Source organism: Podarcis liolepis (assembly GCF_965112155.1).
Source record: "Podarcis liolepis genome assembly, chromosome: 2".
NCBI lineage: Eukaryota > Metazoa > Chordata > Lepidosauria > Squamata > Lacertidae > Podarcis > Podarcis liolepis.
In genome coordinates this window covers 32,309,434-32,320,016 of record NC_139555.1, presented here as the reverse complement: position 1 = coordinate 32,320,016, position 10,583 = coordinate 32,309,434, and the positions used below count along the sequence as shown (strand labels likewise).

Sequence of the window (10,583 nt, the reverse complement as noted above, 5' to 3'; positions counted from 1 at the left end):
AACTTGGGATCCTGGGGCGAGGCGGGGAATCACCATCTGCTCAGATTGCAAAAACCAAAGCGGCGGCGAGGGACCTACGCGGAGTAGGAGGAGGAGGAGGCAGCCGACGACCAAGCCCGCCTCCTTTGCTCCCCTCCCGGCTTGTCTCCGGCGCCGGCCCGGCCTTGCTCCGCCTCTTCCCCTGGAGGTTTGCAGGGAGACGGCAGCTGCAGACACGCTCTCCGGGCCCGGCCAGACTCCTTGCAGCTGAGGTGAGCTTTATTCCCACCACCCACCCCTTTCTTTGGTCTTTCTTCATTTTCTTCCTGGAGGAAAAAACCAAAACGAGGTTCTGGGGCAAAAAAAAAAAAAAGAGGAGGAAGAAATGCAGCTGGAGCCGGCTAAAGAGGAAATGGCGGCTGGGGGGGGTGCCTTTTGCCAAAAAAAGCGCATTTTGCAGTCACCTCTCCTCGCCTCCCCTCGGGGGCCTCTGTAACTTGAGGCGGCCGAGGCGAGAAGAAGAAGAAGGCAGCCCTGCCGCCGCAGAGCACATGCCTGTGCCTGTCTACTCGGAAGTCAGTCCCGTTGGATTAAGTGGGGCTTACTCCCGGGTAAATAGGTGTAGGGTTGCAGCCCCAGGGCGGAGAGGCCCAAATAGACGCCGCCCGAGCGGAGGGGAACAAAGGGCTCTTCCGCGACACGTGGACGGATGGTGGAGGAAGCCTTGCCCACGTGCAGTCGAATGGTGCCTGCCCCGGTACTTGGCGGGGGGGGGGGGAGGGGTGTAGAATTGCAACTCCAGTTAGGGCGGGGAGGAAGCCCCAAAGGGTGCCAAAACACCCCCCCATGAAATCCGACCTTCATCAGATCGCATAACATAGGAGCCAACTCCTAGGGGCCGAGGTACCTTTGCTCCCGTCCCTTAAAATATTTGAGGGGGACAGCCCTCCTCCCCGCAGTTCATGGGCATTGCCATTCAAATACGCCATGCCATGTGATCATAGACATATTTTTTAGCCGATTTTTCGCGCCCCTCACTTGCGCCCCTGGCAGGGGCCCACCTTACCACCCCCTAGCTACGGCCCTGAATACGATTCCTTATTATCTATTTGGTGATGCTGCAGATATTTTAAAAAATTAAACAAAGAGCACACAGTCTGTTCCCTGGTTGCTTTTGTGTCCTGTTCGAGTGCATTGGGTTGCTCTTTAAAGTAAGATTTTCATGCATTCCCAACTTGAAAACTGTATATTGTTACTGAAAGGATTCTTAAGAAATCACAGGACTTGGTGTGCTCCTAAGATGGCAGATCTCAAAAGTCGTAAGAGCAGAGAAGGAATGACATTGGAGGCTGCCAACTGCTGTTGCCACTTTCTCATAGAGTTAATGGTATACCAGTTCAAGGGAGACAATTTATCACACAGCTTGTCCTTTAAAAGCTAACTTAACATTTCTACAATAAATTCAAAATAATAATAATTCATTAGCCCTGTTTTACTGTTGGTGAGTTGACCTCTTAATGTTGAACAGCGGTCACCTTGACGAACAGGAAGTACCTTGTGCATTTTTTCACATGCGTTTTTCTCAACCTGATGCCCTCAAGATGTTTGGCTCAAACTTCCATCGGCCCCAGTGAGCATAGCCACCAGTCAGGAATAATGGGATTTGCTGTCCAACAACGACTAGATGTCAATAGGTTAGGGTAACCTGTTCTAGGTTCTTTGTGGTATTGGTCCTGCTGTAAAATCTTTACTTATATTGATTGCACTCCTTCCCTCTATAGGTTCATCTTCTGTGGTGGTTTGTGGGGATTATTCCAATCCTACTCACTTCTCTTAGCATTTCCTTTGCAGTGAGATAATGGCTTCCAACACAGAGCGCACATTCATTGCCATCAAGCCTGATGGAGTCCAGCGGGGAATCATAGGTGAAATCATCAAGCGATTTGAGCAGAAGGGATTCAAACTGGTGGCTATGAAATTTATGCATGTAAGTGTAATCTTGGTAAATGGTGCAGTAAAGCAGGATTAGAGAACCTTTTTCTGCATTGTGTGTGTGTGTGTGTGTGTGTGAGAGAGAGAGAGAGAGAGAGATCAGAGGCTGCAGGCCAGCAGTGGGCAGGGCCAGAACCAAAAAGTAGATCCATCTCCCTTCCTGTCTAGTAAGTTGCTGAGGGAGGAACTTTTCAATCCTACCAGCTGCCTGAACTGATTGCTTGCAGAGGGTTTGTCCTCTTTCTGCTGCTCCATCCATTTCAGCTTCTCCCACCCTACCCTAATTGATAAGTTTAGTCATGATTTAGAACAGGACTGAGGTGTACAACAGTAGTCATTCATCAATCTGAGGGACCCATCAAGTGAGTCATGATGCAAGTTAGCACCAGAAAGCTCATTATTGTGCTGTATATGAGGTGACCTAATGGAACTACCAGTGAGAGCTCAAAATCAAAGGTGGAGACGGAGGTGTGAGCTTGTATTTGTGCTTTAAATTGTTTATTTCTGACATGATTTGAAATATTTCAACATTTGAATATCTTTTGCCTATACAGTCTTTTAAGTATCGGTTCATAGAATCATGGAATTGTAGAGTTGGAAGGGGCCATGAGGTCCAACCCCCTGCAATGCAGGAATCTTTCACCCAAAGTGGGGCTTGAACCCACAACCCCGGGATTAAAATTCTCACGCACTACTTACTGAGCTATCCAGACTCGTGTTTTATTCAACCATGACATGGGTTGCAGATTGTGGATGATTTGAGCTCAAGTGCTGTTTCACTCAGAAATGTTTTATTTTGGGAGGGGTATGCTCTCGAGGACACATATTTAGTGAAGGGTTGCACTGTGGTCTGCATGTGTGTTGTCTTTTGAATTTAGCTTATATAGCTGCAGGAAAGCTAAATACACCCTAGTGCCTATGTCAGGGAGTTTAATCCGGCTCCTGTGGCAGTTTATCTTCTGGGGTAAAATCCTAAAAAAAAGTTCAATAACTTCAATCCTTAAAAAACAGAACAACTCTGGTTGGCCTCACTTCATCAAATCTGACCCTCTTTGAAAAAAGTTTGGGCACCCGTGGCCTATGCACACTTTTTGTAGCTTGCACAAGGCTAAGGCAGAGCAAAAGCTACTTTAGAAAACAAGACAAAAATGTATCCTATTTTCAGTGTGTGTCAAAATACAGCCTTTCAATACAAGCCTTGTCTTCCTGCTGTTTCAGTTTGGTAGTTGTCCCTTCCCTGCTAAGTACAGTAGGTTCTATTAAAACTACCTGTGTAACCCAATACATACAAGCTGGTATGACTTTGACTAGAAGGTTATATGGAGTAAGATAATATGCAACTTGTACAGCAGCAGCAGCATTGCTGGACGATTTGTTGGTACTGACTGTCCAAACTACCATTAGTTTGCTTTCTTATAGCTAACTCTTGAGCTTAGTTACAAGTGCTTTGCTACTTGTTGTTTGGCACTGTACTGTCTCAGTGTTAGATGTCCTGCTTTTGGGCTTCCCATACCATATGCATTTTTGATAGCCACTGGGAAACAAGATACTGACTAGACAGGTTTTGCTTTGATCCAGCAGGACTCTTCTTAAGTAACTTAGTTTAAGTAGGGGTGGCTCAGAGCAGCTCCTTTCTGCAGTTAATCATGAGGGTTAACCATCTCTTTTCTTACAGGCTTCTGAAGAGCTTCTCAAACAGCACTATATTGACTTGAAAGATCGGCCATTCTACCCTGGTTTGGTTAAATATATGAATTCTGGGCCTGTAGTACCCATGGTAAGTGGTTTTATGTAAACTTGAACATCAGACTCATACCTGATACTCTCCAGGTGTGGTTCCAACTTCTATTAGCCCCAGCCAGCATGGCCAATGGTCATATAGTTGTAGCCCAGCTGCCACAGGTTAGCTTACCTCTCCTTTAGGCCTTTGTGGAAAAGTAAGGAAAGGCGAGATGGTGCAGGTTTGTAGTAATTTATCAGTTCTGCTCTGCAGCTAATTCTGATTCCCTAACAAGCCGCCTCTTGTTTCAGAGTAGAGGAAAGAAATACCGGAGATGAAATCTGAGGGTAGCTCTGTTCCTTCCTTGGTGAGCAAGATCAGAATAGGCAGCCCTCTAGAGTGGGTGACCAATTAAGATGGGGCCTTTTAAAAGATCATTGGGACTAGAAATATAAATTCATCTTAGAATATTTTTTAAAAACTTCACTCTGAATTTATTGCTTTGTTTTTTCTTCTCTGCTAACAGTGAAACAATGAAGTGATTGGCTGTTTCCAAAATAATTTCCCCTTGCAGTCTGCTAACGCTGCTGCGAATGTTGTGTAGACAGACCCTAATTTGGTTTACTAAGAAGTGAATCCGCTTAGAATTGTGGTACTTGCAAGTGGGCATGCTTTGAACTGGCCTCTTCATCTTTCACTTAGAAAGGGTAGAGAAGGAAAAAGCCCTAAACATTCCTCACCTTATTTAAAAAGAGAAGCTCCCGGGACCTGCTGCAAAGATGTACAGCAAGGGTGTTATTCAGTGTTGCGCCATTACAAATGTTCTGTCTTCACAAGCATATCAGTTGCCTGACAAAATGACGCGCGCCCCCACAACGTGGTCTTCTGAGGATCTCTCAACCTGCCAGAGCCTGTTTCATTTAATGAAGAACATACTCCATAAGAAAAGCTCTCATCACTTTCATATGGTCAAGTACCGTGGTTAAACATATGTGCTAAACCAGTTTATTCTTGCAGGTTTGGGAAGGACTCAATGTGGTGAAGACGGGCAGAGTGATGTTGGGGGAAACTAACCCAGCAGATTCCAAGCCTGGCACTATCCGTGGCGACTTCTGCATTCAAGTGGGCAGGTTGGTACTGGGATTTATATTTATCTGTATTAAATAAGACTTGCAAGGTGCTACTGAAGTACTACTAATTATCAAAACCTTTAAAAGAAAATGTTCAGAATACATGCCTCACTATTTAAAACAGAAGACTGGGTAGTGTAAGCATACCTCCAGCAGAATAAAATGCTTTTGTGTTAACAGGATAAATTGCGCGTTCCGCTTGCTTTTGTCAAACAGCTTAACTGTTCGCTTATTTAAGGTACTGATGATCAAGAGCTAGCTGATAGCCATTCATATACCCGTGAAACTACCTGTACAGTTGGCCGGTCATTTGATTAAAGGCGATGATAGGTTCATTTTGTGTGTGTGACTGAGAAATCCTTTAAGCTAAACTGACTGACTCTTGTGGATACTTTCTTATCAACCTAGACATTTCAAATGTGTAAGCTTAGCTGTCAAGTAGTCTGTTCCAGATTCTTATTTCAGAAATGTCTCTAAATGCTACACAAGTTTTGTAAACTGAATTCCTTGGTCTTCCCTGTAGGAACATCATTCATGGCAGTGACTCTGTGGAAAGTGCTCAGAAAGAGATCAATCTGTGGTTCAAGCCTGAAGAACTTGTGAACTACAAACCTTGTGCTCATGATTGGGTTTATGAATAGATTAGTCCTGGTGTCAAGTTCTGCCTTCTTCCAACAAAGCATCTCATTCCACCCACCTGCTGTCCTGGGAGCAATTATCACGGTTACCTTTGTGATTATTGGCATTAAGAAATAAAATATGAATTATTAGTTTTCATTTCTTCATTTTAGAGAAACGAAAAGGTAGCTTATCAACAGTTTCTATTGTAGAATTACTAGGAGTGCCGGTAAATTAAAAATAGCCTGGCAAATGTAACTATTGCAAATTAAAGCTTCACTGGAGCTTCTGCATTGTTTTTCAAAGTGGTTTAGGACTACTTTGTCCCCATTAGCCCTAGGCTCAGTGGTTTAGACCACAGCGCCACCCGCGTCCCTTCTTGCATTATTAGGTAGTCCTAAAAAGCAGAATGTATGGTGGATTAAAAGTAGGACCAGTAAGTACTAATTCAGCACGATCACATGAATTAGTTACCAATTTTCTTTTCTAGCTGAAGGATTTTTGGAACTTGTCCAAGTTCTTTTTAAGTTTTACTAAAGTTGATACAATAAACATCCAGGGCCACAGTATAAATTATTTCTAGCCCTTTAAATGTCTCCTGTGAAAGGGTGCCTGCTAGCACTTTCCCACATGTTCTCCGCACAAACCTACCAGTTTCAGGACGACATAAGAATTGTTGGAAGAAGAATGGGTGGAGGATCAATGGACCAACATGCTCAACTGATGTTTGGAAGTTGTGGTCATATGGCTGAGGTTTAACAGAGTTAAATCCAGACAGGACTGTACTAGTGCTTATTGGACTGACTGACTGTGATGAAATTGCAATTTCACCATGAGACAGCAGCCTTATTGGCGTTCTGTGTGACCAGACTCTGGTTTTCTGAGCAAATTGCTGCTGTTAAGGATTCATGTTGGCGTCACCTGAAAATGAGAGAGGAAAAAGTCCACCCACCTGGCTTTACTTTTAACATTTTTATTTTGTGTAAAAAAGGCAAATTTAGTGAATTATTTTCATCTTGTACACAAAGTTATAATTTTTAATGCTTTTTTTCACATCCATGCTTGAAAATTTGCAGTCTGGTAAAAATGAAAGTAACATTAATTTCATCAAAAGCATTTTCACTGAGTTATATACATTTCATTAGAGGTTTTAAAACGCTCCCATTTGACCACACAAGTTACCAGAAAATAAAAGATTAAATTTATACAGATATTGATCTATATCAAATACATACAGAAATGATGTAAAAACCCTATTCAACTTTTTTTTTTAAACTTCTGCCCTGATTGTTTTTCCAGGGCAAAAGTTGATGCTTTTTCTTCTTTTTTTATAAATGGCTGAGACTTTACTTAAATATGAAAATTAAAAAGAAAAAAAAATCAATTTAATCACAGTTTTAATCCCTTTCCAATAAAGGATTGTTACCAAATATATTAGCACCATAATACAAATATTGATGGGAGAAGGTGTTCACATCACATAAAAATGACGACGACAATAAAAACGAACAAACACTGAAACCCGTGTTAGTATCAATAGAACAAGAAACTGATAACTGCTTTTGCTTTTGTCAGATTCAGCAAGGAAATTTAAAACAAAACAGGGTCGGCTGTAAAAAGAAGGAGCACTTACAATGCAACTTGACCTTGTCTGCGGTGCCTTCTTGTTTATATTTAAAAAAATGTGCGCCAAATACTGAAAATAGCTGACCCTTTGCATCAGTACAGGCATCAAATCCCTGACCAACTCTCCCCCCCCCAACACACCATCCCAATTTTGTGTTAATTAGTTCACAGTAAAATAAAGAGAATGTTCTTCGAGCTAAATTATACAAAAAAATGCATGCATACCAAAGCAATTAAACCCAGTACTAAGAAAGCTCACTGCCACCCAGTCGTCATCTGCATTAAGAGGCCACAGACAAATGTTGCTTAGAATCAACACTGAATAAACAAAGCGAAGGAAGTAATAACCCCAGGGAACTAAGCTGGAACAAGGGATTCATGAAGCAATTTTAATAATAGGTGTTTCTGCAAATAAGAAGTCTACCATACACACGTTATGTATTGGGATGTGGTATTCTGCCTACAGGCAGAAATTGGGGTGGATTAGATTGGTAGTGGTACCAACTTAACATGTATGCAGATCTACCTCCAGAAACCCAAAGACTAGCAATGTAGCACTAATCAAGATGATCACCCTTCTAGCATGGTTCTAGGTCTGACAAGGTCCAACAGGTCCCTGGGACTATTTCAGGTTGATGTGGTAAGGATCAAATGTGGCTATGGATGTTCCAGGAGCTGCCGTATTCAACAGAGGTAGGAGGAGGATTTCCACCTTTGATCCTGACAGACTGCATGACTAGCAGAAATCCAGCAGGTTCAGTGTTCAAAGCATTAAATGTGCAGTGATGAAGAAAGCTGTACCTTCTGAACTTCTGCCCGTTATATAGTTGTTAGATACGGAATTTCTGTCAGGTAAAAAGGGGGCAATTCCACCTAAAGGGTATGTTGTGTTGGGTGAAGCTCAAGATTGGATTTTATGACCATATAGGACCCAATTTATAAACAAATCTAAGCTCTCTTTCTGGCTTTCCTCTCCTCTTGACAGAGGACACTAGTCTAGGCCTTCTCCTGTATCTTTTTTATATATTAAGCAGTATTATGCAAGTGGTCCCTACTGAAATCAGAAGAAATACTTGTACAAGGGCTACTCTAAATCTTTCCAAGTCAGACCCTATGAAAATACAGGCTCTGAACAATCTTGACTATGCCAGTCCTGCAGAGAGAGTATACTGCCTTTATTAGGTGTGAGCAAGGCTTACAGAACTACACCTTAAAATGGGGGGAAAACTGATTCCAATTCTCCCTGGAGTCTCTGCCTTCTAGATCATTCTATCAACTGGCCTGATGGCATGGATCATCCTTGGTTTTGAGAGGCACTGGTTTAAGGATTAACAAAAATACAGGGAGTGAGGGAGGGAGAAGGATTTCTTAGGTCCGTTTGTATGGTGACTTTTCAAAATATTAGTTGAAATCTAGTGAACCCCTTTGTGGGTGTGTACACACAATGCAGTGTTTTGCTGCCTCCCTCCAAAGCGGCCCTCTCTGGCCACATTAGAAGCTGCTTTACAAACTGGAGAAGTTTCAAAAACAGCTGCAGTGCAGCATTTGTGGAAGCGGGCGGCCATTCTACCCAAGGAAAAGAAAATGAAGGCAGCTCAGTTAAGCCAAAATCTTTTTAGAGACAGAGAATATCTAATTATCACCTAAATTCACAAGTATTTGACACCTGATAATCAGTTTAAAAATATGTATACATGAAGCAGTCAAAAATGGCCCAGCTATAGGGGGAGGGGGGGAAGCCTAGAAATTGTTCTCATACATTCCTATACTATACAGAAAAAAATGTACTTCCAGTAGTTACAAAATTTTATACCATTATCCCCTCTTGCATAGAATGTGGTAAACCTTTGCATATCACCAATGGTATGTACCCAACAATAGAGCAAGTTAATTAAGAAAAGAATCAAAATTGCTGGTTTTCAACTTTCTATGCGTTTTTAAAAATTCAAAACATATGCCAAAAAATCATCTCTGGGGCTTTGCAAGTTGCCAATGTAAAGCATTAGGCTTAAAGTGTGTAGAGGTTAATCTATAGGATTACTTTCTTCTAAGTCCTACCCTAGAGTCAAGAATTTGACATTTATACTGCTCTAAAGAGGACCTGCAATGACCCAGAAGCAGTTACAGAACATAAGCAGTTAATTCCTGAGAGTTTAGTTAATGAACCTTACTGGTAAAAGCAAAACTCTTGACACGCATCATCATCCTGTCACAACACCACAGTGTGGCAAGGTCAGCATGTTAGTTCTGAGAATGAAGCCATCTGCGAATATCCACACAGATTCAACTCTCGGAGGAAAGATTCCAGGTTCTTCAGCATTCTTGCCACATCAGTCATTATGTGTTCTCGAAAACCTTTTGCTTGAAAATGGTGTCCGCAGCCAAGTCAAAGAAAGCATGAGGCCTAAAAGCAGGGCCATGTCATCCTTAGGCAAGCCAGTTCAGTTCATAACCCAAAAGCTCTTCCAAATGGGTAGGGAAAGCAAAATGACATGTCCTCTTCTATTTGCCTCAGCTGTGTCTTCCACCGGGATGGAAAGCAGGCCTGTCACAAAGTTTCTGTAGAAAAGGGCCTTTTGCGTCTGCCTCGTTTTCCTTACACAAGAAAAAAAAAGTCACAAACTCATGTCCATTTTGTAACCTCTCCAGCCGAAACGTGCTGAAGCTTTGCTGATCATTTCCATGAATATCTCAACATTTTAAAATGTGAACAGGAAACCACAATGCAGCAGTATCCGGCCCAAACCCAATGGCCTCCAAAAAGCTTGGACCTCAGCTTCGTTCTCCAAAAATTTAAGCCCAAACTCTTGAAAATTATGTTGCCACTTCCAGGAGGAACCCTTTCCAGACTCCATTCTTCCAACCTATTTTGGTATGTCTTCACCACCCCTAAGATCAGAATCCCATGATTTCACCATGGAAAAGACAGGGTATGACTAGTGTAGTTTGAAATTCAGAATCTCCCAGCTTGTACCAGAAGGCTCACTTGTTACAAACAGTTCATTTGCTTTTTTTTCAACTAAATACTACCACCTCATCTTCTTCAAAGGGTTTCCTGCAATCCTGCTATAATTAAGCTTTTAATTCTTACCAAAAAATTAGAATCTCATTTTTTTAACAATGCACAATAAATCTGAACTCGAAAATATTACAAAAATTCTTTTAAAAGCTTCAAATACAACACAAGTGTCAATTATTTTTTAATAAATTGAAAAATCTTTTTCACTAAAATAGTTTCCTCATCCTCCAAAAATTCTGAATTGAAATCTTATCTGCAGTTAGCAAAGTGCCCTTAGTAGAAGCCATCAAACTGTATCTTCAGAATGGGAACATCAGTCTTGAAGAAAGGCTCTTTTTGTACCATCCTGCCCTGCTCTGCCCTTAGGGTTCTTGTTTGATGTAGTGGCTGGCTGACCCATTGCTTTCCTGGTCAGATGCTCCTTGAAGAAAGTTGTATTCCTCTCCATCTAGCAACTCCTCCTTCAGCTGCAGTGAGGAGACTAAACATGAAAAAGGAG

The 10,583-nt window shown here is 42.0% G+C and overlaps 2 protein-coding genes across 10 annotated transcripts in view; one reads left to right on the top strand and one right to left on the bottom strand.

Moving 5' to 3' along the window:
- Positions 1–99: 99 nt before the first annotated feature.
- Positions 100–5,591, top strand: LOC310699440 (nucleoside diphosphate kinase). Of its 2 annotated transcripts, none has more exons than XM_083487295.1 (5): positions 100–251; positions 1,831–1,966; positions 3,647–3,748; positions 4,709–4,821; positions 5,345–5,591. In XM_083487295.1, exons 2-5 carry the CDS (start codon positions 1,838–1,840, stop codon positions 5,460–5,462), a joined length of 462 nt encoding a protein of 153 aa, XP_083343421.1. In that variant the 5' UTR covers positions 100–251; positions 1,831–1,837; the 3' UTR covers positions 5,463–5,591. The 2 variants fall into 2 exon arrangements, with proteins under 2 accessions (XP_083343421.1, XP_083343422.1); XM_083487296.1 differs by having other exon boundaries at positions 156–251; positions 1,817–1,966.
- Positions 5,592–6,396: 805 nt separating this feature from the next.
- MBTD1 (mbt domain containing 1) overlaps positions 6,397–10,583 on the bottom strand; it is a 56,003-nt gene continuing 51,816 nt past the window's right edge. For all 8 annotated transcript variants that reach the window (XM_083487138.1, XM_083487141.1, XM_083487147.1 and 5 more), the window contains one exon: positions 6,397–10,565. In XM_083487138.1, the coding sequence (XP_083343264.1) occupies positions 10,447–10,565 (119 nt within the window). In that variant the 3' untranslated portion in view covers positions 6,397–10,446. The remainder of the gene's footprint in view (positions 10,566–10,583) is intronic.

Bases quoted from the DNA above. Each gene is read 5' to 3' on its own strand.
- LOC310699440 (XM_083487295.1), top strand. From the start codon at position 1,838: ATGGCTTCCAACACAGAGCGCACATTCATTGCCATCAAGCCTGATGGA. The intron at 3,749-4,708 runs GTAAGTGGTTTT...TTATTCTTGCAG, and splicing joins CTGGGCCTGTAGTACCCATG to GTTTGGGAAGGACTCAATGT. The intron at 4,822-5,344 runs GTTGGTACTGGG...TCTTCCCTGTAG, and splicing joins TTCTGCATTCAAGTGGGCAG to GAACATCATTCATGGCAGTG.